Here is a 27,873-nt window from a genome sequence, read left to right on the forward strand (position 1 = left end):
CTATTTATATTTAGGGGCATTGGATGTGGTTGAAGTATTAGTTTTTTTGTTTTTCAGAAAAAAAATTGTAGATTTTTGTACAAAATTGAAATTTGACATCTTTCTTGCTTTTATCTAAAAGTGCTGAATGTTTTAAAAAGCTGTTTTGTTGAGTGAGATATGAAATTAGAATCATGCTTCTTTTTTTTGTATTTTGCAAACTATTGGAAATAAAGATGTCACACAAATGATCATACACGTCACATGGGTTTTTATTTTTGATCTTGCTTGGGACACTACACAACACCAAACTGTATCAGTATTCACCTGTGGTCCATGTCAACACAAAAACAAAATGAATCATCCGCAATCTGTACCAACACAGAACAAATCAAGCTGTCTGGCTACCCACAAAGATACACTATGCACTTATAGTGGTGTATGACACAACTATCTAACTACACAGTTGTAATGATTATGAGGATACATCATGTTCTGGTTGCATGCAAACAGATGGACGCGACATTATCACCCTGGTTTGTGTTTTATGCTTACTGGTAATTTCTCGAAACACAGGGTATGTGTTTATATTCGCTTACTCCATACAAGAAAAGCTCAGCCTCTACCTGCTGTCTTCTCGAAGGAGGCGTCAGTGATGTGAATAGTGGGGTGTCTAGCTGACGAAAGATGACATGCATACTACTCACATGTGATACAGAGCCACGTAAATTTGAAAGGACGGGGATACAAATATGGTTTTTTTTTACAAACAGGCTAGTGAGGTTTCATAGCTTGTACATGTATTTTAGCGTGCTAGCATTGCTTGGGAACACACTTGGTTTGCATGGTTGCATATACTGTACACATACTTTGTATTTTTGTCGATGGGCCTAGTTTGCATCTTTTGTATTTTTCTCTTTCATATAAATTTATGTAGCTCTATACACCCTGCGAATTTCCACTGTTACACATAATGCAAAACACACACACACATATATATATATGTATATAGCCATAAAAAACTGTGAATAAAAATCACATGCTCACAACATCAGCAGATTCATACTGCAGGTAGAGATGCATGTTACATCGCTCTGCCTAAGGTCATGGGTAGCTTGAGTTGATAGCACGGGACAGATGTACATTAGCTAGTATGTACAAGCATCACGCTGCTCTTGGCACAAATATATTGGCTTGCTCATTTTGCACTGTTCATTCAGAGCAGATGGTCTGCTTGTGTGTCTAGTTCATACCTCAGTGATTTTACTTGATGCAGGCAGCAGAGCACCCGCGATTGTTGTGCTGTTCCTGTGGCTACTGCAAAGTATGCACTTATTGTGCTTGTTATGTTCCAAGTTGTGCTTTCTGCTGTCAGATGACTCTCTTTCACTTCGCAGTCAAAAACATCACAGCGTGCTGAGAATGGACAGTGAGATCAAAAGCAGTGGTAAAGTGGGCCCTGCTTTAAATTAAAACACACTCGTTCAGTTGTTGGAAATTGATCATGCATGGTGGGTGTTGTTTATTGCCTGCAATGAAATAACCTTTTCCAACTGGCCATTTGATGTGTGGGCTGTCAGTAGTGCTGTGCTGCCAGTAACTGGGTGGCCCAATTGAAGGGCATGAATCTCGCGTGCACTTTGTGTGTTTGCTGACCCACATTGGAGGGAGAATCTCCAGCTCTTGCCGGGTGCCATAAATTCTGCGACTCTGTTAGTGGCAGCAGTAGAGAGATCTGTAGTGCATGTATTCACTTGGCAAACTTTGACGATTTGAACAGCCAGCATTGGCAGTTGGTTGTTTTAATCGGAATGTTTTTTAAGTTCCATAAGTTGCAGGAAGCATTTTTGTCAGCACATGAACTCTCATTGCAACTCGCTCGAACGGGCTATGCATGAGAGAGCAATGTAGTAGTAAGCAAGTTTGCCTGATATGTACAGAACAAAAGTTGAAGGTGTCTGAAATTCAGCTGTTTTGTATCCTTGCTATTCTGAAGTGATATGTTCTTCCACATGGCCCCAAAAGGAGAACCAACTGCATTTGTATCTTTTGTAAATAGTTTAGCTTATCTGAGTAAAGTATGGAAGTACCAAGCACAGCAGGAAGTGAATCTGGCATTCAGGGCCACAAATATTGCTTCTGATTTTGATGAACCAACTGATTTGATGAGCCAAACCAACGTATTTGGTGGACACAAGCATTCAAGAAAAATGGGTGCGCAAATGCAGTTTATTACACTGTGTTCACCCACTCACAAAGTTTTTTTTTTCCACAAACTAAGCTAATAATTTGTGCTAGGTTGGCGTCTTCAAATTGTGCTAACATTTTTCACTGAAATTAATCATGCCATCTGGACACCATTCACCAATGTCTTAGCTGTTTGGTGGAAGTCTTGTGAGTACTGCCACTCTTTGGGCAATGCCTTTGGCTCTTTAGTTAATTTTAACACTGCCATTATGAGCTTCGAGGGCTTCTTACAAATCATCTCATCAATAGATAGCTCTAGTTTTCAGTACTAAAGGGACGAACAACTGATTAAAACCTGTTGTAAGGTTATAGTTGAGACAAGGATATCATGTCTTCTACTGATATAACTGTGCATGATGTTATCTGTTGCACTAGGAATGATAATTGTATGTTAGTGTTAGAGCCCTTCAATACGGCGTGTCATAGCCCAAGTTGCTTCGGGACATTAAAACCCCATAAACCATAAACCTTATTTTACACTGACAATTGTGAAAAGTTTGTGAAGCTGCGTTTGGGAAACTGGTATTTATAATGGATGCTCACCATGTTGCTAACATGGGCAAATCAGCACAAATGACTGCAGTTAACCATTCCTCACCCCATTTTTTCTTTCACTGTTGGCTATATTTTATTTACTTTAGAGCTGATTTTGGTGCATTTTTTTGCATCAAGAAAGCCTATGCTTATAAGCACTACTGCCTTTATATCGACGAATGGAAGGGCAAAGCAATGACAGCTCCCATAGTATGGTGGTGCTCTTTAGTAGTGATCTACGTGAGCATGTATACGGCTAATGCGACCATGTGCATATTGCAGTATATACATGCTAATATGTAATATAAACCAAAAGATGAGTGTTCAAAGATACTGTTTCACACCCTGCTCTACTCTAGCCCTAGAAAAATTGTCGGTGCCTTCTGCTGAAGTGCGCTGAATGAGGCTGTTTTCGATAGCGAGATCTTAAACTGCGTTAGGTGAAATCTTGTTACTTGCAGTATATCCACATAAATGCCACTTTTTTCTGTCGATTTCCAAGAGCCGTGCTAGGGCTGCGCATGAGTCTGTATTTAGGTCAGTGGTTATACGTCCCATTTCACTTCTGCTTCTCTGCTGTGCTTGGTAAAACGGGATGAATTTTTACAAGCCGATGTTTCAATGGGCGCAACCGCATCCCCAAGCTCTATGGGGAACACACATTGCGCGCTACGTGTTTCCTCTGGATGCGTTTGACCTTCGAACGCGAATGCAGCGGTACACAATTCCGGTCGCTTGTTCATGCCTGCAACAACAATCGACACAGAGCATGCGTGTTTCGAATTCGGGCGTCACGCAGAAAGAAGCAAGCTATCAGAAGTAGTCCTGTATTGCGGGGGGCGGAATCGTGTTCGAAGCGGGCGCTTTTACGTGCCTTCGGCGTCGTCGGTCGTCGAGCCGCGGGGAGTGGTGACTGCCGCCGCCGCCGCGGCGTTGTTGTCGGTGCCGTGGCAGAGCTTGGCCAGCTTGCGCGACGAGAGCGGCCCCAGCTTTCGCGCCGTGGCGTACAGCTTGTCGGCGGCCCACGAGGCCGGGATGCAGGGGCAGTGTGCCCCGGGGCCCGGCCAGTCGAGGCCGAGCTTGTGCAGCAGCTGCCGGAAGTCGGCGTTCTTGAGTGCGCTCGACTGCATCTCGCTGAAGGCCACGATGGGCACGCTTTGGCCCAGCAGCGTGTAGTGCAGAGCCACGGGCTCGGCGTCCTCCAGCGGCCGGTTTTCTGCGACGGTGAAAGGAAAATGTCGCGTGAGGGTGCTGTTTTTGCAGCTGCGAGGAGTACGAAATTGGGTCATCAAAGCGATGCATGCACTCTGCCACGTGCACTGTTAGCAAAAATAAGCCCGAATGGGAGTAAATGGCTTCACCTTTAGCGAACGCCAGCTAGAGACGCATTCTCGACTTTACATTCGTAGATCCTTGGGAGTGCCCATACCACTCCTGGCTCACTGGTGCAGCGGTTAAGCGATGCGCCACAGCCCTGCGGTGGCAGGTGCTGCCACCGGTGGGCTTATTCAACGTAGCTTAGTGTTACGCGAATGCAGCCTCTTGTATCAGTGCAGGCGCATGCGCTTATCAAGCAGCAGAAACGCGAGGCAGGCCAGCGACGATGGTAATGATAGGGATGTCATCCATCATGACCGCCACGTGACTGAGCAGAGCCAGACGAGACGCTATAGGTGGCGGTGCTGATGGCGCAGGGTGGTATTTTTCGCTACTCCATTTGCGGAGGTAAACGGGAGCTAAAAGATGGGATTCCTCCTTCATGCTCCATCATTCGACGAAGGGAGGAAAATGGCGCATTTTTCTCAGTTTTGCTCCATATTGATTGAGTAATTTAAGCCCCCATTGGGGTTAATTGTTGCTTACGGTGTGGAAGCGCTAACGCAACAACTGCGCTTTCATTTGGACTTTAGAAAAACGCTTTCGAGCAATAATTCCGCGGCAATTTGGGACAAGCTTGCAGGAAACTCGGAATCATCGCATAGCGATTTTAGGCTGCGCTTGCAGGAAAATGCAGAACATTTTTGACAACACCACAGTTCCCATCATACGTCCTCACTTGGTGGCGCATGCTAGCAGACACCAGAGTGCATACTTACGCGCACGCGTTATCAGGACATGGTTACGGCCGCTAAAGGATGAAGGAATAAATTATTTGGAGCACCCCTCTCAATGCTTACAGCCGCATAGACACGGTTGTCAATGCGTCTACCTACCCCGGCATGCCGACAGGGGTGCTGCAAGCCCTGTTACGTAGGCATCTCACTGTGAAGATCAAGAGCCACTTCAAGCAAAATGTGTGTGTGCGTGTCTATACATATAAGACCGATCTTCGATCTTCCGGTCGAAACGTCGAGTCAAATAAATATGTTTCCTTTAATGAAGCGTCAATAAAGGGTAAACCTGCTAAGGCGAAATATTGTGGAGAAGAGAAAGATAAAAATTCCGACATAATAAGTAGATTTACTATAACTATGACAGGAACACTATACGCATTGTTTCGGACGTCCCTCTTCATGTTTGTTGAGCTGACGGCACATATGGAATATGAAGCAATTCATCGGATATCGAACTGTTCAACGCAGAGAGCATAGCTTACGTAACTTGTGAGGATGGTGGTGCAGTTAAAATACCCGTACCGCAGCGATGGCCTACTAGTCTGAACACTTGCCTCGCAAGCGGGATGTGCGGAGTTCGATCCCTAGTGCCGCCGGGTACCCACCAGTGATACAGTGGGTACAGGTTTTCCCTTAGCCAGTTTTTCTGCTTCTCTGGAATGAAACGCTCGGAAAATGGGTCTTTGCACGTACCTTGTGCAAAAATAACAGCCTTGTGGTATATAGTTTTTGGGCCAAACATGCCCTAGCGCCATAAAAAATCATCATTTACAATATTACCAAGGTTGTACTCGGACGGACAGCTAGCTGGCAGAAAACACCTGTGCCTTCTACTATAGAGGAGAGGGTAGCGCAGCTACAGCAATTTGTCTAGTTATAGCGAAGAATAGGGCGATGTTATCAGCCATGATATCAGCGGACAAGAAGGACAGCACGTATTCAAAAGGCTCGTTCCATCTCGTATACCTAGCTCTTTTCAGCCACGCTGGGTATTTGGAGTTCATTGATGTTTTCACGAAAAAAACAAAAAAGGCGCTTGTTAATCGATCCAAAGTTACCTGCCACTGTTGATGGTATTACCGGACATATCGTTTCCGTTTTCTTTGTCTTATATCTTTCTGTTGAACTGTAAAGAACTGTATGCCGCCGTGGTGGCTCAGCGGTTATGGTGCTCGGCTGCTGACCCGAAAGACGCGGGTTCGATCCCGGCCGCTGCGGCTGGAATTTCTTTGGAGGAGAAATTCTAGAGGCCCGTGTACTGTGCGATGTCAGTGCACGTTAAAGATCCCCAGGTGGTCGAAATTTCCGGAGCCCTTCACTACGGCGTCTCTCATAGCCTCAGTCGCTTTGGGACGTTAAACCCCATAAACCAAACCAAACCTAAAGAACTGTATTCTATATTGTGCGCACGTTTCATGGTAGCTGTACTAATACGGAGAGGGTCGTTGGTGAGCAGTCGCCCTTTTCGTTTCGCCACGATCATCGCTCAAGCCATGGAAGCAGCAGTGAGGAGTTCCAGTAGAGCACTTACTTAGTTTGACGTAGCAGACTTCCAAGAACTTCTTTTGAATCCACTGGAGCTGTGGCTCGTACCCCATGCCTTTCAGCTTCAGCACTAAGTCGGTGATCTCTGACCTTTCCTCGTTGTCGATGTCTTGGGTCTCTGGTTGCTCTTTGGGTTTGGAAGAATTTTCAAGAAACTAGGGGAAAAAAAAAACGATAGAAATTTTCTAGGTATAAAGAATCAGTTTACGTATTGTGACAATCATATTTGATAGCGCTTGTTTCGACACGAGGACAGAGTAACACATACGCACAGGACAGACGCTAGTCTGTCTGTCCTGTGCCTATGTGTTACTCTGTCCTTGTGTCGAAACAAGCGCTAGTAAATATGACTGTGAATGATTTCCAATTAGCCCAAATTTCCGCTTTAATGTGTATTGTGACATTAGCTCACCTGTTTTTCTTTTTCTTCCAATTTTTCGCATTGAGTATTTGAGATGACCCGCTTGAACTTGAGCTGATCCAATATCTGGAAATAACACAGGCATTCCAGAAACACGTTTTGACAATGGCAGTGACAACAACCGAATTATCAAACTCTATTTGATTTCGTAACGCGGTGCTCCTGTTTGTAGTAGTCTGCCAGGCAAATGGTTTGGCTAACGTTGCATTCGGCAGAACAAAAACAGACCGTCTTGCTGCAGGATTAGCGCGTGGTAGTTTGCTTGCAGTTTCCCGCCTGCTAAGTCTCGACCTTTGAACTGAAGCGTTTCTCGCAACCCTCCGAGCCAAGAGGATGTGGCGCTGACCTCTCTGCGGGTGCGGCGCACGTCGTTGCGGCGCAGGTGCTCGACAATCTGGCCGACGGGGTCGCTGTCGTACTCGAACTGGAGAAAGCACCAGTAGAGCGCGTTGTCGTCGCCCTCGTCGCTGCAGTCGCTGCTGTCGCTGCTGTCGTCGTCGTAGAAAGGCGGCACCACGAGCGGCTGAGTGCTGGAGGCCGAGCCGCTGCGCCGCATGCCCGGGATGCGCTCCGAGTACAGTTCCGGGTTTCGCCCGGCGAGTTTCAGGTATCGGTTCATCACGTAGCCCACCAGGTCTTCGTACAGCTGCGGCGTGCACATGCAGTAAGGGCTCTGCGCGGACTGAAGCGAGTTCAGACAGTCCTCACCCTGAGGAACACTTATCGGGCTTCACGGCCCTGCGAGGTGAACGCGACACATGCCGTGCACTGCCCAGTGGTCGTCCCTGACCACGGAATGCGGCTAAGGTCTGCGGTCCCGTTCTCAAACTTTTCAGGAGCAAGCTCGCGAGTGCGCAAATCTGACAGCGTTGAGACTTGAGAAGACGGCTTGGCTGCAAACGTCACCCCCTTTATCTATGTTTTTCTTTTCTTCCTAGCACAATTTCTTTTTTTACTTTTCTTCTCAGTGACAGGTTTCGTACGTAAATCGCATACGATAAAAAAGACGGTTGCTTAAAAATTTACAGGCTGCGTGTCGTTTCTGAAACTGGGCGCTAAGCAGCAACTGCACGAAAAAGGGTAGTATACTATACGCTGCCTGACATTAAAAAATGGTAAGAAATTGAGAAATAGAGTGAGAGAGAGAGAGAGAAAAAAAGAGGAAAGCTGGAAAGAAAGGAAAGAATGGACTGCGCAATTTACGTTTAGCGGTACGTTAAATTTTTATATCTCAAAGCCTCTTCAAGGAAGGTAAATGATCATATTCGGTTCCTCTCTTTCCTACATGATACATTTTTTTCTCATGGCGAAGGCACCACGCACAGGATTACGCTTAAACTTCTCAATTTTTGTACACCCTTTCTTTCATACTTCACTCTTTCTGTCTCCTGGTGTCCGCCCTGCTCAACATTACTATGAGGTTAGTTGCTTGGAACTTGTTTTGCATGCGGACGCGGTATTCCGTCACGTCAATTCAATTCAGTTTATTATCTTGGGCTTCACGGTTACCGATCCTTCCGACATTGTGGGACTGAACCATCCTGCTTCAGAATGTTGTGCTTTCACAAAGAAGAAAGAAAAAAAGGAAGAGAGAAGAAAGAAAAAAGAAAAATAAATAAAGAAAGAAAGATGGAAAGAAAGACAGAAAGAAAGATGGATATAAAGAAAGAAGGAAAGGAAGAAAGAAAGAAAGGAAGAGAGAAAAAAAGAAAGAAACTGTTTTATGTTAAACTATGACCTGTGGGACCTTCCTGCCAAACCGTGGCGCTTTTCGAGTCGCTTGCAAAAAGGTGCAAGTCCGCGTGCAAGCAAACCTTCACTTGGTTTGCTTGTAAAGGGTGCACCGCCGCAAGCAGTCTCATTATGCGGAGAAGCAGCTACAACGGCTCAAGTTTTGTTAAGGAAGACATTCATAATTCAAATTCATAAAATTCGATCGGCCGAATTATTCGCCGGTGTTTTCGGTGTTTAGAACAACGAGCAAACGCCACTAATATGTATTAAGGTCGCATGTTCGGTAAAGTTACAGAACGATAAAAATCAAGAAAAACTGGAGGATAGTTTTGACGTTTGTTGTATGTGTGTTGCACGGATTTGCTTTGAGGGGAGGAGGAGGAGGAGTACGAACTTTCTTTTTTTTTAATAAAGTTCCAGCGTTTCTGGCTTTAGGTAATAACCCTTCACATTGCGTTCCGGCATGACAGATCAGGAGGAGCCATTCCGAATATTACAGCGCTCAAAGGAAGGGGGGTAAGATTGGACACTCAGCTTAGATTGGTCGTGCCTAAGTTGCAGCGCCTAATAAAGGCATGCGTGTTGGATTTTGTTGGGAGCTACGCAAGTTTTCAATGGCAGGTGAGGCGTACACCTTGAACAGCTGCCTTTTGACTTGGTGCGCCGCTTCGACCAACGCATTTGATTCCACACTTTTCAAGTTATAATCCGTTAAAGCGGCGTTTGAGGAACTTATACAGCAAAAAATAAGGTTCAGCGTAATGTGTTATTGGGAGTACTCAAACGTCGCTTATGTACAGCACTTGTTACTGCAGACAACAGTTCCTGGTGCTCTCACATCGCAAACCACAGCATGCTCTGACAACTGGATACGGAATGGCGCTCTCTTACTTTGTTGCTTTTGCTAAAACACTTTGGCTGGCAAGTTAGTATATTACTTTGAGTAACACTGCAGCCCTAATGCAGACCAAAATTACTGGTTTTCTCGCAGCAAGTGCGCCAACGTTAGCTTGATAATGTGACTGCCGTGAGTGTTAGAGACCTACCTCGGGGATTTCGGCGCCTTCATTCAAGATGTTGACGAAAGAGGAAAGAATATTCGGATGAAAAAGTGCTTCCGGGCGCTTGAGGTCGCCAGCAACATGATGCATCATTGTGAAAACACAGTCGTTTACGAGGACGCTGTAAGAAAAAAGAAATCGCGCAAAAGTTATATGCGATATTAATTTTATGGTCAAAGCTCACCATAAAGACAACAATGAAAGTAATTAATATCCAACATTGTGATGTAACTAATACTCTGAAGTTCGGCCTCTGCGAATCGATGTTATGTGGGTTGAAAATGTGTTCGCTACCTTAGCAGATATTTCCACAATTATCTACAGCACATCAGAAAAAAATTGTCATCGCTGAAACCTGCGTATTTACCTGTTTGTGCGGTAATCCTTGAGTACGACTCCGTATCTTTCCATCACTTCGACTGTCGCAAACCTAGAAAAAAACACGAAAATGGTACCCTGCTTAATTCCGCCGCACATTTTTGCAGATTCCTGGGCCTTCGCGTAACCGAATCGTTTCTGCATTCACATCCGTTTCAATATTTTTTTCTTGCGAATGATCTCTTACGTTTAGTCTGTGCAAGATTTTTTTTTTTAGATGTGAGGAATGGTTCAAAAGAATCACTACAGAAACTTAAATTATTTTGCATAGTTAAAGATACACTGAGGCTACTTTTGATAACCGGGACATTGTAACGCACATTCAGCAAAAAGGATGAGAGTGTATTAATTTCTAGAACTGAAAGAGATGGAAAACCCAGATAAAATTCTGTTCCCCAGAATGAACACAATTTTCGGTCTTCACTAAGCAGTGCTTGATTGAAAATTCAGGACAACCCCGGTACGTACTGAGACAGGTGTCCGAGGATGTCGATGTCCAAGCCACCCTCGGTCTTCTGGGCATACTCTAGGATGAGCAGCAGCAGGTGGTTGGTGATTATCAGGTCCACCAGGACCTGACTTGGCATGGCGTTCCACTTGCGGATTAACAGCAGAGGGATGTTACGAAGGTCCTCCAGTCGCGCCAGGGAAACTGGAATCAGATGCGACGAGCTGGCTATTATGTTCAGATTCAATTCTGGTTAGTGAATTTCAAATCAGTGGTGCATGCATGGAGAGTGGACAAGAAAAGAGAAAGCGTCACATGACCAGCTTTAAGCCTAACTTTATGAACAGATTTCAATTAAATATGTGCCTCTCACGTGACTATATACTACGTCAGCGCTTATCACGTAACATCACGGCGTTGGTATGGCTGTATCTAAAATTAAGCTTGACAAAAATGACGGATGCAAGTTCTGTGGGTAGGATCGATGCACGAGAGAGGCGCCCATGCAGCATCGGCCGGTGGTCAACGTCAACGTCACGTCAACTGCCAACGTCAACTGCCAACGTCAGCGTGACCAGTGCACTGGACTGCTCACCGCAGAGGCGGCGCATGTCGTCGCCGACGCCCTTGCAGCGGCTGTTGTACGTCCCGATGGCGGCGATGAACTCGCGGAAAGCGCGCACCACCAGGTGGTACCTGAAATAGAAGAAGATTGGTGTCAGGGCGTCGCGTGCTACGCGTGCAAACGACGAATGTGTCTGGAAAGGAAACTGCATGGGATAAACAAGTATGTGTTAGCCAGTGTTCTTATTTCAGCAGTATTGCTAAACAGAGGTCAGAAATAATATAAAATTTGTGAGGTAGTTTCACCTGCCTTCCTTCCTTAGAAAACAAGAGGTCACAGTGTTTTTTTTTTTTTTGTTAATGGCTACTGGCTGCGCTGACATAGTGAGAACCGCTAAAGTATCCAACAACGCAACCTCAGTTTGCGCTAATGAAGCGTATTGTTAAGTTTTTTTTTTAATAAATCAAAGCAGGTCATGTCAGTGAAAGCAATACGTGACATCGCTTGTGTGCAGTTTTGGTGGTGCTCCAAATATTGCATGGCGTAAGTTGAACAGCTGCGCTTGTGCCATAAAAATTCATCATCATCACCAGAATGGTTGCTTTCACAACTGTAAAATTTCACCTAATAATTGGCTGTAACCAGACCGTTAAAAACGAAAAACAAAAAAGACTTTTCGACAGGCATTTCAGAGAAGTTACGAACTGTCGAAAGAGCCCCAAGGATTTCTTAGGGCTGTTCAAGGATTTCAAACTCACAACAATGATCCAGGTCAGGCTTTTCGTTGTATTAAGACTAGCGGTTGGTTCGAAAATTTTCTGATCAAACACATGCCTAACCTTGTTTGCTAACTAATGGTAACTAGGAAAAACAGGCTACCTACAAGCCTTCTGTCCTATGGTCACTTCAGGCATTAAGGGATTGGACTACAAATCTCGTCAAAAAAAAAAAAAATCGAGGTTAAAACTGAACAATAAAATGACAGTGCGTGGTCAGGGAGGGTTTCGTAAATCTCAGAAAATAGCTGTAGGACAACACATTCATACAGTAAAAAGTAGCAAAGAAAAAATGGTGCGAACCAGATTCCGATCACAGCTTGACGCCGATGCCAACACATCTATTCTAAGCGCACGATGTTTCGCGAGGTGCACAAAACCGTCACTGGCTACATCATTAACTTGGGCACTATATATATATATATATATATATATATATATATATATATATATATATATATATATAGTAGACAAAAGGGAATTACATGTGAGGAATTAGATTATAGAGAACATGACAAGTCATAGTAGTCCTCTGCTGCTGCTCAGAGGTAGAGAGAACACATGCAGTACCTCTTCTTCAGCAGCTTGGATCCCTCGGCCGACTGGTGCTGGGCGAGGTCCAGCTCTTGACAGACGGCGATGGCCTCGAAGATGAGCAGGCCCACGACCTCGACTGACAGCACGGGCCTCACGTGGTGCAGAGAGAGGCCGAGAGCTGTGGCCAGCCCCGTGAAGTAGCCGACCACCCACAGAAAGTGGCAGCGGTCGATCAGGCTCGAGCCTTGCTCGTGGTTCACCCTCTGCGCAGGCGTCAGACACGCGCTTCTTTAGAGGCTCATTGAGGACAAATGGACGGTGGATGTCTGTATCGATTGATTTTCCGCGTTTTAATGACAACGAGTTTTCTTCAACTGGAAATGGAGCTTTTGTCAGCCGGAAAAGACAAAATAATAAAATGTAGTCATCTCCGCAGCAGGCCGTTTTCGCAAGCAAGCTGCGGTGACGTCAAGTACGTTTTTTTTCTATGCAGTACTCTCTAAGGCTAGAGTCACTGGATAAGTTTTAAGAGTACCGGGTTGTTTTTCCATACACAAAATTTCTGTACACAAATATTTTTGAACGTAAAAGAGTGCATGAACGTAATTTTTTCATATACTGTAACATTTCACTACAACAATCAATATATCCGCAGATATCCTGTAGACAAACTTGCACTCTTTCGATATTAACGTTTCTGCGATCGCCAAAAACGTTCCCTATTAATATTCTATGGCAGTCTTAACTGCTCCATGCGAGCGACGGAAAAACTTTAAAACAACGATTTTGCTACACACTGGAAGAATGAACCATTAACTTTATATTTCCATAACAGTACCTTACAATTTTTTAAATATTCAAAATTTTTGCCCCAAAATGTTGGACATGTCCGCGCCGCCGGGTTTGGAAGAAATATGGCTACAGTGGTCCAGTGTCGTCATAACAGCTGACGCTATGATTCGCATGGACTTCACATAGAGCGACGGGCTTCCAAAGGATCTGGGCTTTCCTTTAGAGACAGCATACATTCGCAAGATGTTGCTTCAACGAGTTACAAAATTTATTGTTTCTCATCTATTTCGTTCACGTTATCTCTGAAGTTAGATGTGATGTTCTTCTCGACTCTAAACACACAGATTGCCATGCCGCAGAACAGAATAGGTTGACTGTGTAGAAAAAAAAAAGAAAACTAAGAATGTTTTGTTTTGTTCAGCGAACGTAAACAACAAAAAAGAAGCAAATTTTGTTTGCCTCGTTCAAGTAACGCAAACAAAAAAGAAAAAATTACGCCAAACGAGATAGCTCACCATAAGCTCAGTCACCAGCGATCCATATCCGCTATGTAGAAAGCTGATTGTGAAGCTCTGGAGCATGTTGCTGTAGGAAGAAAAGGCGATAAGAAGGTTACGAAATGTCACAAGCTGTTCTGAAATAAAATTAAATGAAAGCCCACATTACTTGACTACACGCATAAGGATAAACACACGTGAAGACAAAATACGAGCAACGTGACAATGACGGACGATCCAAAGAAAGGTTGTTTTCGGGAACAGCGGGTTCTGTTATACGACTATGTTACGGAACGAATCAGCGGGACACCTAAAGGCGTTGTTCGCACGGACTACCCATCGCGACGCCTCAAGCTTCCGAACAGGCTATCACCGACGCAGCGGTGCGACTTAGCAAAATTTGGTTATTCAACAGGTCTTCTGAAAAGAGGTCAAGACGCAAGGTGTTGACTGGTTCCTCATCGCGTGGTTTTTTTTTCCTTCAGCAGTAGATGACCTGCCTGCATCTCGAGATGAAAGTAGAAGAGGTAAGCGGGAAATTCTGTATGACGCAAAGGACATATCTTTAATCACCCCCCCCCCCCTCCCCCAAAGAAAAAAAAACTTGAAGAAGAACTTGGTATTCCAAACCAGTTGTTTTGACGTGTCGTAGTGCTGGTGTGAATACCACTTATGTCGTTGTCAGGGCAACGTCTCATGTCACGACGTAATGAGATACTGCTCAATGAACTACGCTCAAAATTGTTTTGTTAAAAGGCACCAGCCGCCTTGTAAACAAACCTCCTAAATACTAATTCCACTTTCGCTGTCTTATATTTCATTCTTTAATTTGCCGAAATTTTATTCGCGAAGCAGGCGGTCGTGACTATACCGCTGTGTGCGTGTCAAGGTAGATGAGTTACGGCTCCACGATAAATAAGCGACTGAAGTATGGAGGCTAAAAATGACAGCAGAAAATATGTGCTGTCTATTTTTAGTCTGTCCGCACGAGTATAGGTCGGCATAATGGAGGGGCCTGCTGCGGATTGCGCAAGGGCATAATGGACTCTGAAAGAGGCCGAAAGAAGAGCTAACAAAGCCTAACGTATGAGAGGCACTGCTCTTTGCCTAACGGCGCACCGACTTATTAAACGGCAGTCTCGAGCTTTTGTTATCGGGACGAACAAAACAGAGAAAAAACGGGAAAAACAGGGAGAGAAAGAAGAAAGATAATACCAGAAATCCAAGAGCGCAACAAAACAAGCAGCAGACTGCCGAGTTTTGCGTAACCAACTAAACTAGGCGCTTTCAGGGTCATCATGGGCCTTTCCAGACACGGATGGGCACTTCGGGCGATAATGGGGTTTCGTTTCGGCGAGAAGAGCTCGATGTTCACTTAAGTGAGCAGGAGCGAGGCAGGAATTTCGCTCTTTGTGGGCTGAGCACGGTATACGCACATTGCAAGCTTTTTATTACAGAGGAAAGGGACGGATAAAGTTACCAACAAATAGATGGTTTATGTCCCTAATCACGCATACCTTTGCGCCCTCTAAATGTACCTATTCATTGCATTAAACACAGTGTGTTGTAGATTTAGCCTTGCTTTTTCTCGACATAATTGCTCTTCACTGGGTGCCTTGTGTCCTCAAACACTAAAAACATCGTTCTCGCGGTACTTCAAAACTTTCCACCCATTCGCTGCTGTACATTTTCTGTAAATGTACACCTAGCACCCACACTAATTCTTACACTACTAATTCCTAACCAATAACGGCTTGTCCGAGCTAAGTTGACAGGGGAATAAAAACGCTACGTCGCAGGTCTTATCGCCGTAATAAGTATTGCACTCACCGAAGCAGGGCACATAGAAAACCATGCACCAACATCCAACAAGGACGTAAAGGGACAAGGACGTGACGTGACTCACACGCAAACCGACACGGGACGCTCACGGACAACCAACCAAACGCAGACGTGGCCAAAAATACCCTTCCAGAGCGAAGCCCTTCTTCTCTCTCGACTGCTAAGTGAGATCTGTGATAGGCTGAAGCAATGTCATCTTTAACCGAAGTCGTTTCCACGTTAACTGGCTGAAAAAAGCGTATCGTTAAGACTCGACTCTTCGGCTGGGCAAGGAAACGTGATAGTCTGAGATTACACTGCTTCAGCAGATCATAACTCTCACTCGGCAGTCTCGGCAAGCGAAGGGGTGAGAAGAAGACGGCCCGCTAAGGACGGGTAGTGGCGGCGGGACGTCCGAGGACTCCGTCGCGAACTGTGGCCGTGGTCGAGCGACGCCCCGGGGCGCGTTAACCGACAGAAATTCAGCGACTCTGCGCTCCGTCACTTGCTAGTATCGCTGGGGACCGCACTCTGCGTACAACCTCACGGGCTGCAAGACCACAAACCAACCACGGACCTGACTCCTGAACGCTCGGCAGTGATGCTTTTTGCGCTGTCGCCTATACCCTGACTTTTTGCCCCTGACTAACCTTAACCAATGAGTAAGAACAGGTAGAAGAACCCGAGTGGAATGTTTATACCTCGTAGGGTGTGTAGTATGGTAATGCCGCAGCAAAAGCCATGTGCGAGGGTTTACGTAACAAGTTGGAAGTGTTTTGCTTCGCGGCAAAGCTAGCTGGCAAAAAAGCAGTGCCAATCGGCTTGAGAGGAAAAAAGCCCCGATGAAGTACGCAGAAGTCACCAATGACCAAGCGACATCGCTGGATTTTTGTGTACTAACGCACCCCTGGACTGCCGTGGGAACTGTAGGAAACATTGGCAAAGATTCGCGTGCCATAATTGTAGAAGAATGCAAGAGTGAGTATGGGTGGGGGAGTGAAAAAAAAAATGGTTGAGGAAGGAGGAAGGGAGAAAAGCCTGAGCGTAGCAGACTAACGAGGGGCCCAGGGTTGAGAATTTCAGTTTGGGGAAGTAAGGTATGGTAAAAGAACAAAGTGCAGCGGTTTAGGGATCTGCAAATTTTGTCGTCGAGGCCGAAAAAGTAGGTGCGAGCCGCGTCGGCCAGCGGCGAACACCCGGCCGGGGCCCAATGGTGGCTATGAGGCCCCCCGCGGATGCAGTTTACCGTCCACGCCCATTGTAATCTTCCACAACTAGCTTCCACACGAGTCCGGCGCGGCGGTCCAAAGGCACGTCGGTTGCGGTCGTCCTCGATCTGGAAATTTCTTCAAGAGAAGAAGAAAACAGTCTGGAGATTATTAGGGCGCAAGTTGCGAACAGCGAGCGTGTGACCCAACCGACATGTGATGAATGACGAGACACATGCGACATTTTGCAAAAACAACCGTTGATTCTGGTGGGAGCTGCAAAAAAAGAAAGAAGGCACGCGGGGTTGCGAAAGGTTACTTAAAGGGCAACTGCAGCACTTTTTGAGAATTTCGCGATATTCAAGGGTTCCAATCTATATGGGCTGTAGGTAAAGCATGCCAAGTGTTTTTGCACTAGCATTTAAAATAATGACGTAATAGATGATTGAATTTCGCGCTTCTCCTCAATGCACCAGAGTAGTGCAGGGATACTCAGCGTGACGTCACGGAAGGTATGATTTCAAATTACCACCGTCGTCAGCCACACCCTGCCCTGACTCGTTAGACGCTGCCAAATAACTCTCGGCAGAGTTCGCCTTCGGTGGCATTGGTTTTTTTCTTCAAAGCAGGCGTTTGTGCGTTGGAAATGTACTGATACCTTCGATGACGTCATCATGCACCCGCAAACTTGGCGTTGTGCGCTGCGGAGAAGCTTGAAGGGCATCCGGATTTTAATAGGCGATTACTTCACTATTTCAAGTGGTAGACCAAAAAAACTTCGCGTGCTTTACCTGCAGGTTTCACACATTCGACCCTCTTAAGCTCGTTGATTTCTAAATCCTGTGCAGTTTCCCTTTAAGATCAAAACTACCGAAACGCTTGAAAATGACCTGTACAGTACGAGATGCAATATTTGTGCGAGGCTAAATTACTGCTGTGCTATGGCTTTCTTCTACAAGTAGAAACAAATGAATATAATTTCTATTCTTGTGCTACAATCGCGAAGTGACTTCAACATCAGTTCATACAGCAGGCATAGATGCAATATCCTGATGAGGCGACGGGATACCTCAGTCAAATTTGAGAACCACGTTTCCAGTCGGTCTTGATTTACAACTTTCCTAATTGTTTCACATATGAGAGAACAGTGGAGTGGTGCAAAGAGTTCGTGATTGACAAACCTGCGAGAGCTTATAACACTTGGGCAGCTAGGATAAGATGTGTGCATCGGACCTACCTTCTCCTGTCTTTGGGCGATTCTTGGCTGGGAATGTATGTGCTCAAGTACACCCTAGCAACCCTCGTAAATGGTAGAACAAAGGGTCACCAAAGAAGAGAATGATTAGAAAGAAATGAAGCCAAAGATTATTCCAGCATTTTCTGTGTACAAGCATTTCTCATGGCATCGACTACTCTTTCTTTGAAGTTACGTTCACGATTAAAATTGAAGTTTCACAGAATTCAAAGAGATCTGTCTCTATATTCGGTAAGTTGAGTTTTGAGAAGTTCTCTTTCATTCATAGTAGGCGAAAAAGTTTTTCAGAAAGTGAAGGGGTAAATTCAGAAGCGAGGAAAACTGAATCTGCCCTTCAGGGCCAAATCGTTTACCTGATGTCATCGTTGGACGGGACGTGCGCTGAGGCGTCCAAGAGTACCAACGTCTTCTTGCGGTCCCACACGGGATCCCGGAGCGTGGATCGTGACTCGAGCGAGGCCACGGCTGCCTCGAGGCACACCGAAGGCGTGCACTTGCCGCCTTTGAGCTGGCTTTTGCTCTTGCGAGACATGGCCACCAGGTTTCGCTGTTTGGAGCGAGCCAGCAGTTCGTCCTCGTAAGAAGAGTCACTGCCAGAGGGACTGTCGGCAGAGTGCATGGCCCTGTGTTTGGCTGATGCTTTGTGGTGCGGGTCTTTAATGTGCTCCTTCACCTGCCATAGAGAAAGTTGTTCGCAGTCGCTTATTTACACTCGCCTTGCGTTTGACTGCGAAACATTCTTCACTCATAGCACCTTAACCTTAACCCTAACTCATGGCACCTTAATTAACCCTGGCAAAGGACAGGGTTAATTGGAGAGACATGAGAGAGGCCTTTTCTCTGTAGTGGGCGTAGTCAGGCTGATGATGATGATGATGATGATGACTTTACAGCCTGATGCCGCATCTCTGCAGGCGTTATTTCAGGATCTGACAGCTTTGTGTAAGTTTCCTCGGAAGACGCGCTAGACATCTAGCACAACTCAAAAGCGCATGCCCAACAAGACTTCCACGGGGTTTCGACGTGAGTTGCAGCAGAAACTTGCGCCAGTGATACCACGGTGCTTGTTCGGACTGCCTCTGTTGGTCTTTCTTTTGGCATGTTCTGGCCCCTCTTTGCACGAAGGAAACGCGCGTGAAGCGGTTACTTTTTTAATCACCGAGTCTACAATCGCTGTTCAGCAGCCTCAGTGGGCGACAAATGCCAGTCACTTAACCAACGTGCCTACAGGAAAATACCAGTTGCGAGAGTTCGCAGCGAACAGTGGGGGTAATATCGCGTTGATGATCATTACTCATGTGCATGCATGCCGAGCATAACCTCGCCTATATAGACCTTGGCATCGTGCTAGAGAGATGTCGAAACCCCGCCATTCTATGGACTATCGCAAACCGGTTCCTCTGCCGCTTCAACCGCACTAGCGCTAGGTACACATAGCAGTCCAGTGACCATAATAGCTTCACCCAGGTAACCCTCATTGGAAAGGTCTATACGCATTATTTAATTGGCTCCTATCCAAATCCATCTACGTAGTCAACAATGGGTGAAATGTATCGCTGGGTGCAACTACTCTATGGTAGTCCTTGTAACCCACGCGTGAAAAGTGCTGCAACTTGCCTGGTTGTCCTCGTCCGACGATGATGACTGGCCGTTAGAGGATGACGTCATGTTGTCCGCGCTGGCGCGGCCACTGGATGACGACTGGTCCCGGCTCAGTTCTCCCTTGTCGCGGGGCGAGAACGACCGGCTGTTGTTGGAGGAACTGGTAAAGTCCGACTGGCAGTAACCGGAGTCTCCCGCTGTGGAGGCTGGACCGCCGGCAGTGGCCTGTAGGCCGCCGGCGCCGCCTCCACCCATCACGTTGGCGCTGCCGACGCCGCCACTGGCCTTGGTGGCGCCGGGCCCGCCGCACGTCTGCGCCGGCTGCATCGAGTCGTTGCTGCTGGCGTGGTGGACCGAGTGCTTGGACGTATTGCTCTCGATGTCATCCTCCGAGCTCTCCGAGGTCGAGGTTGAGTTCGAGATCAGGTGCTGCAAGTTTCCCACGTCCTGCGGGCGAGGTTTGCGAGCCCCCATGGGCGCCGCGCTCTGCACCGCCAAACCGCACTGCCATGGCTTAAACAGTAAGCTTACTGCAGTTGCAGGCGTCATGCACTTTTCTTCCTTTTTTTACATAAACGTCCGAAATCTAGTTCCACTGCAAAGAAGCAGAGTGTTATTGGGCGTGTACGGGACGAAATATGCTGCCTACTTCTTGCATCGGTGGCATACTTTCTGCCATGAGCTTAAACCTGCTTTCAAGTTCCGTTGTCTTGGAAATGATGAAAACGTCACCTTTTCAACGTTTCTCTACCACCACATGCATATCAGCAGTGCCACGTGATGATGCAGTGGGAAAATAATAAAACGGCTTTGCTGCATGTCACTAGCAAAGCGGATGGACTTTAATGTTCGGGTACATTATTAAAGGGACACTGAGGACAGCTCCATCCACGCTTTTTCGTTCCACTGCTGCGAGGGTTTCTAGTGGTTGGAGGCCTTATGAAGGGTGGGGTAGGTGGGTTAGTGGTGGGTGGCGCTTGTGGAGGGTGGAGGCTTCATTTGACGAGGCTTCACACAGGAGACGCTGGCATTCTCACCAAGTGGCACTGGTACTGCTATCGCAGTAAAATATTCTAGCTACTCCGTTCAAACAAATGACGTCTTTACCGTAAAGGACAGGTTGCCGCCGTACTGAAGTTATTGGCGGTGTGCGGGCTTGGGTGCGAAAAATCTGTGTCAACGTGTCCAGTCTAGTTGCGAAATCGGCCGATGATGGCGGCACCTGTATTTCATTTTGAGGTCATTTCTGGCTTATAAAGGTTTAGTTTACTATGAAGGTGACCTATTTGCAATTAGAACGCGGTAAACTTTCGATACAGGCCAAAGTAAATTCGTCCACGATTTCCCTTCAAACGTTTAGTCATGTCCATAGCATCGAAAACGCCTTCTTTCGTTTAATCAAATCTTTTGACCATGGCTTACAAGAAATACGTTGAAACCTTGGCTCACCTGGTCCTTGTACAGAAGTGCTATTATCTGGACCACGACAACGGCCCAGTTCACCTGCGGGGAGTTGAAAACAGTGCACAATTGGTGATAAGGCTAGTGTGCTAGGGTGGCATCCAGTCTTGAGATTGGATGCCACCAATCGGCTTTAATGACAGTGTCGAAACAGTTTTTGCAATTGACTATAGTTTGAGAAAGCGCGACACGCTGATAGGGAAGACAAGGTACCAAAGACGTGGGGCTTTCTCTTGTCTAAGTGACGAGACAATCCGGGTCGCCTCTTGTTCATAGCAATCGATTGGTCTCACTGCAGCCCCCCCCCCCCCCCCCCCACCCTCATATAAAAACGATATGAACAAATTCTTACGACTAGTTAGTTTCTGTATTCCCTCTATGATCATAGAATTCAAGGCATTATGTTGAGCAGGTAATCCTGCTGCTGCTTTTCTTTTTCAGCGGCAAAGAGAGCAAGCGCATGGCTTGTGTATACCTCTTGTCTCATGCCTATGTTGCGCCTCGAAAATCATGAAATCTGTACACTAACTAGCCTAAGAACAAAGTTCCTCTAATGAAGGATTTGTTGTTGGTTAGTTATTAAAGGCCTAATAGTTAACATGAACACTATTATCACCCACATATGCTGCTAATAAGTTATGAAAGTACTGATACAGGTAATTATTATTTTGACTTTTATATCTTCATTATGGGCGCCGTTTCAGTCGAACTTTTGAGGTCCTCATCTGCTTGTGATTCTTAGGAAATAACTTACTGCGCAGGCAAGAGAAGGAAAATGAGGGGCTCGTTATCACATATATATGAAGGAATCCAGCAGTCACCGAATCAAGTAGCATAAGGGAATGTTCTCTCTTGTTTTATAATGTGTGGGATTAATCAATGGGATAATAACTGCACTATTATCATCAAATTGATTAAAACCCTGTCTTTATAAAACAAGATAAAACGTTTTCTTGTGCTACTCGGTTTCGATGACTGGTGGCTTCTTTCATGTGTGTGACGTTTTATTGCTATCTCAAATTGAAAAAGAGAAAAGGAAAGAGAACAACGTAAGAACGATGCCAAGATAGCCGTACCTTGTAGACGCTGTTCAGCATAAGGATGAGAACTCCGTCGAGACCGTGTACGAAGAGGTTCCTTTAGAAGGGAGGGCAGAGGAAGAAAGAGAGCAGCCAATGGACACACGCATTCTGTCACGAGACGGCGGCTGCGAAAGCGGCTGGGGCTATTGGAATCATCTTACCAAATGAGCTTGTTGTGGACGCTCAACCAGTCCTCGTAGGTGTTCTCGGTGATGCCGAAGCGCGACGACTCGCTCTTGTCCGGCACGTGCAGCAGGTTCCTCATCAGAACTAACGAATTGCTCAGGCCTTCGAGGTCGTTTTCGGTCAGATCTTTTGGCTCCTGATCCTTTCCCGGCAGCGGGACAAAACACAGGACGTTTCGCTTTCGCCTTTGCCCGCGGCACGCACCCCTCTCCACTACACGCCACCATCTTCGACTCATAGATATCACCGGTTCCGCCTCCCGTCACCTCTCTCTCTCTCTTTTCACCCTCACAGTTTACAATAGCGGCACACAACTCATTAACCGTTGTACATTGCACTGCGCAGAAGGGAACACATGTGAATCTCGGCTTACAACGCACACAACTATTCTGGCTGTTTTTTTGTTTTGTCAAAAAGTAACTTTTCACTCGCTAAAGCTCCAGTGTTCTCACTGTCCTACTAAGCTAACCGTGTGATATCGTAGGCATATGGTTCACTCGAATTGTACTGAATCTGCAATGAGAGGACTCGCAAGGGAAGATAGGTGAACCAAGGCGGAATACTTTTTGTTTTGTTCCAGTGCTATATCGATCACAACACAGGCCAAGGCGTCACGGTAGTTATAAGTGCTTTACTTTTCGAAGTCAGTTTTTTTTTTCTGGCTGTGGTAAAATGGTCTGTATTTGGGTTCGTCAACAATCGAGTAGGCTTCGGAAACGTGTTATACATTGCCATATTTAGAGCAGCACTAATTTAGCTGTTTATGAATACGATTTGCTTCATTCACGGCCTGCTACCTTGAAGAATACGTAGCACCGATCGCTGGAGCCATTTGTTGCATTTCGCGAGTAATATCTGACCACACGCATAACGCGTGAATCATTGCGCTTTTATGAATTGCAGTACTGTTGTAGCACAAGCCACCAAATTCACCTCCACTTACACCTAGCTGTGTTTGCTTAATAGTATTAAAGGGCCTTTCAAAGATAGTGCGCTGTTATATCCTTTGGAGAAAACGGCACGTTACCGCAGCTAATTATGCACCATTACTGATAGCTGCACGTGAGGCGCCTTAGTGCTAAATGCGCCAGTTAGATTTTAGTGTGCGCTTGAAACTGTAGGATAGCCGATGTTTTTTTTGTTAAATTTCTGCGGATAACATGAGGATAACGTGTTCATCTTGACCTGTCTTGGAACCTCTGATATCTCTGTATTCCGTAACAATAAATAAAAAAAAAACATGAAGTAACATGCTTGACGTGAGGGCGAATAAAGCGATATAAATGAGCTTATGCAGAACAGTACGCATATAGACAAAAGACAGCATGCATAAGCACTCGTGCATTGACTTTCGCGAACATTTACCGTGTAAATACGGGAGCACTTGAACGCTTGCACATTTGTTGCCCGTGTTGTGCAGTAAACAAAAAGTATGTTCGAGCGAAATTCAAACATCAGAGCACAAAAATCAAGCATCACAATTTGAAACAAATGTTTTGCAGTTACTAACCCATAGGTTCCCAAGCTTTTCCACTAGGCGAACCTGGGTAAAAATGAAAGGGAAGGAAAAATATGAAAAATATCCTGTGAATACTCGATATTCAGGGGCATTATCTTTATATCTAGTGCGAAGCAAGTAGTGGTAACCATATCAGTGCCATGATGAGCCCGTCACAGGAAAAAAAGGTTGACACTGCATTACCGTTTCTTCTCGTTGTTAGGAGTTTGGCGGCTTTTTGTTACTATGTTCAGGACCTGCAGGAAGAACTTTATATCGTCAAAATTTCATGGACATGAAAAATTGATCAAAGTATTTTTTGTTTATGATAATTTTATTATTAATTTTTTGCTCTGAATCTAAATGCCTGCAGTCCGATTCAAAACAGAGAGTCACATGTTTGTAAAAACCAAAACTGTGCAGGGGCAACACACAGGAAAGAAGCAGATGAGACGAGCGCAGACACGCAAATCAATGTCTTCTTTCCTGTATCTGGTCCCTTGTGCAGTTTTGTATTAAAAATGCTGTCATGCCAACTAGCTCACAATCGTGCACTCCTCGAAGAGATTCGCAGTTTTCTCCGCAAAAATATCAACAGATGTCTGTGACTTATCATGCATCCGTCTTAGCTGAGATACTATCTCAAGACAGCAGGGGGAGCTGCACTTTAACCCATACTTTGTGTTGTGTTGTGTTGGGTTTAATGGCACATAGGCAACTAAGGCCATCATGCGCCAAGAACACCCCGTACTTTGTTTTCACCGACACGAAAATCACGACGAGATTTCCTTGCAGCGCTCCGTTTACAATAAAGGGGCATTGCACTCATGCCTGTTCCATTGTCGGCCGATAAAAAATCTTCAATTTTAGCGCCCCGTGTACTGCCACTTCAAAACCGTAACTTTTCATGCACAGTCTTTGTCAAAAATACGCAGTCCAAAAGGAATCGGTTCTGAGCCTTATTGTGCGCCTTCTAGCACACTTGGAAGTCCTAATCTTCGGAGTGGTGAGGACGAGAGCTCGTCCTAAATTTGAGATACTGACGATGCATAGCGCTTCACGCTGCGTGGCCCTCTAGGAGCTGTATATTTTACAATGGCTTTACCTCGCAATTAAAATGTGTAGATTTTGAGAAATCGCTAAGTAAAGGTGGACTTCCGTTCGAAACTCAATATATCAACTTTAATAGCGCAGACAACGCTGTGCTATCCACAGGAATTAACGTGACGTCATTTCAGACAGATCCAATTTCTGTGGCTGTGAAGACAATATTTTTTTTATTTATATGAACACGCTAGTTGGGGTCTGACAGAAGCGCCGGCTACTGTGTTGCATAGGTGAACAAAAACGCACAATGACTGACGGCATAATACACAGCACGACGCAGATACAACACTCAGCACACAATACGATGTAATATGTAATATAAACCACAAATGGGACAGTGCGCGACAAAAATGGTAATAAGACAGGATAGCAGTGTAAAGATCCACCGAGCATAAAGCTAACGAAGCAAACAGCTTTATTGCTGAGGCATTGCCTGAGGTGCGAGGTGGGGAGTGAATTTAGCACTTTCCGTAAATGTTTTTCTATAAGCGCTCCATAAAAGCAGTAACTGCTGTCTACTGAAGGACGTACAGCACAGTTGTATTAGCTGTTTATACTGCATTGCGTTGTTATAGCTTTTGTTGTTGTTGCAGTTGGTGTTTGTAGTTCATAGTTGTGTACAGTTGTTTGTAGTTCTGGCACTATATATAATATCTAAAGTTCCATTCCACGCTACACAAGACCCGTCCAGAATGCTGCCCTTCTTTTCAATAACGCTGCACGTAAGTTGTTTCCTTCAACTCCACTAAAGACCTGCAGCTTTGCTGAAACGAAAACAGCCTACGGGAAGGAATAAGCGAACACGTCTGTGGCGGTGACAATTGCATACAGCCTTGTCTAAAAATGTTGTTTGGTTTTGAGGCGTAGATTGCAGCACTTGCGATGCCAGTAAAGACCAAAAAGTCTTGAACAGTGGAGGGGACGATTCGCCTCATCAATTCGAGGCCCGTGTACTGTGCGATGTCAGTGCATGTTAAAGAACCCCAGGTGGTCGAAATTTCCGGAGCCCTCCACTACGGCGTCTCTCATAGCCTTAGTCGCTTTGGGACGTTAAACCCCATAAACCAACCAACCAACCAAACAGATACTTAGAACTTGACGGCCATAGCTGCTTCGCTGTACGTCTGAGAAGAGAACCGTGTGGCCTGAATGCCTTTGATGGAAGGTGTACATTGCGCAATAGAAATATGCCCGCTTCTTGAAGATGGGGAGATTCTTATTTATATAAGTGAGAACGCCGCACACTCAGAGACGCTTGTTATTTTGAAACCAGAGATCTTCAATCGCTGCGTTTACGAAACTCGGAATGAAAGCAGGGGAATTTCCGGCTGCAATTTTATGTAAGCTAGACGATAGAATCCTTTCAGTTCGCTATTGATGACTCCTTGAAACATTTTTTTCCTGTATTTTTAACAGTCCTGGCCAGCAATTGATTTGACTGTCGTAAATAGCGTGATCTGTGCGCTTTGAATCACTCAGAATGACAGGATGCGACACAGAAGCAGGTGGGGCGTTTCGTAACTTGCGTAATCGAAGTCTTCATTTTCCGTTACATCGCTGGGACCACGTGCCGACTTTGAAAAAAACCATTGATTCAGCAAAAAGCGTCTTTTCGATGTGCGCTCTCGACGGGTGGTTTTGCGCTGGAGCTGTTGGGAAGGCAAGTATCACTGCCGCCGTAGCGTCCTCATAGGCGATTTATTTCGCGGACGAAGAAGGATAAAAAAAATAAAACCAGAGAAAAGACTGCTTTCGTGACAATTTTCTTGTTATACTAGTAAACTATATCGGTGTGACTAGACCGTCTCTTTTACTACTCAAAATTAGGTTTAATTTTCGCCGGCGTGAAATGCACTTTGTTATTTTTTGACATTGAAAGTGGTGAAGCAAGCAATAAATGCAACGCAGAACAAAAAAAAAACGGAGCTGTCGGGAAAACACACGAAACTACCGCTTGTGTTCTGAAGTTCCCTTTCCTGATGCTTGAGGCAGCAAATAAAAGTGTAAGTGAATTTACAAAATTTCCTTCATTTTTCTTTGTGTGAGGTCGTTCCCCTGTTTTCTTTATGGAAGCATCTTTCTTTCCTACCCCGTACTCTCTTTAGTACCCTCCCACGAATAATTTACTTCCCGTATCGCCCACTGCCATGACGTTGCGCTATTGAACACAGAAACCAGCCAGGCCTTTCGGAAACAAAGATATGAATCGGCCCGTAGTGTAGTTTCTTTCTCTCTTAGTGATGATGTTTTGGATTGGTTTTGTTTGTGGTGTTCAACGCTCCAAAGCTACTCAGGATATGAGGGATGCCGTAGTGAAGGGCTCCAGATAGCTTCGATCACACGGGGTTCTTTAACGTGCACTGAAATCGCAAAGTACACGGGCCTCTGAGATTTCGCCTCCATCGGAATTCGACTGCCGCAGCTGGGAGGTGGAGAGGTTTTACTATCGGCTCCCATGGGCACACCGAGACCTTCGCTGCCGTGGCATCGAGGTCATTCACGTGTCACGCTTGAAGCCTCTAACTGATGATGATGATGATGATGTCTTCAGGCTTAATGGTCTCTAATTCGCGACCAGGTTGGCCACTTTCGTTATCGTCGTCTTCTTCGATCACGCCATTCCTGTGGGTGGCAATAATGCTCCGTGTGTTTTCGGTCTCACAGTACTCTCGAATTCAGTCATTTTTACTCGTGTTTTAGACATTTTTTTGCCCGCTTTACGCATTTTAAAACTATTTTTTTTTTGCGATCGGTATTGGCGTTAATTGCATTATAAACTTTCCGAACTACAACGCCTAAGCAACATTCAGTGCAAAAAAAGAAAGTGTTGAAAAAGTGTCGACAAAACGTGCGCTTGCGACGCGAGGCTACAGGGCGAGCTCACCGTCTTCATTTTGGCCTTGAGGACCCTCATGATGGTCTCCGTGGAGCGGACGTCCAGAAAAGAGCGCTTGGTCTCAAGGAGGAGCCTGTGCAGGTTCTGTATGGCCTCCTTGGCCGTCTTGCTCTGGAGCGCCAAGTCCAT

The 27,873-nt window shown here is 45.6% G+C and overlaps 1 protein-coding gene across 1 annotated transcript; it reads right to left on the bottom strand.

Moving 5' to 3' along the window:
* Nucleotides 1-236: 236 nt before the first annotated feature.
* tim (timeless) lies at nt 237-27,873 on the bottom strand. The gene is made up of 17 exons (XM_089544491.1): nt 27,733-27,873; nt 23,754-23,786; nt 22,219-22,385; nt 22,052-22,112; nt 20,964-21,017; nt 19,530-19,961; nt 18,266-18,585; nt 13,647-13,716; nt 12,373-12,602; nt 11,057-11,157; nt 10,482-10,665; nt 10,003-10,065; nt 9,621-9,756; nt 7,187-7,486; nt 6,832-6,906; nt 6,406-6,574; nt 237-3,976 (listed from the first exon to the last, which is right to left on the bottom strand). The coding sequence occupies exons 1-17, from the start codon at nt 27,871-27,873 to the stop codon at nt 3,627-3,629; spliced, it is 2,886 nt and encodes a 961-aa protein (XP_089400617.1). The 3' UTR covers nt 237-3,626.

The sequence above is a fragment of the Amblyomma mixtum genome, chromosome 5 (genome assembly GCF_055824585.1).
Source record: "Amblyomma mixtum isolate Tamu chromosome 5, ASM5582458v1, whole genome shotgun sequence".
In the NCBI taxonomy this organism is placed as follows: Eukaryota; Metazoa; Arthropoda; class Arachnida; order Ixodida; family Ixodidae; genus Amblyomma; species Amblyomma mixtum.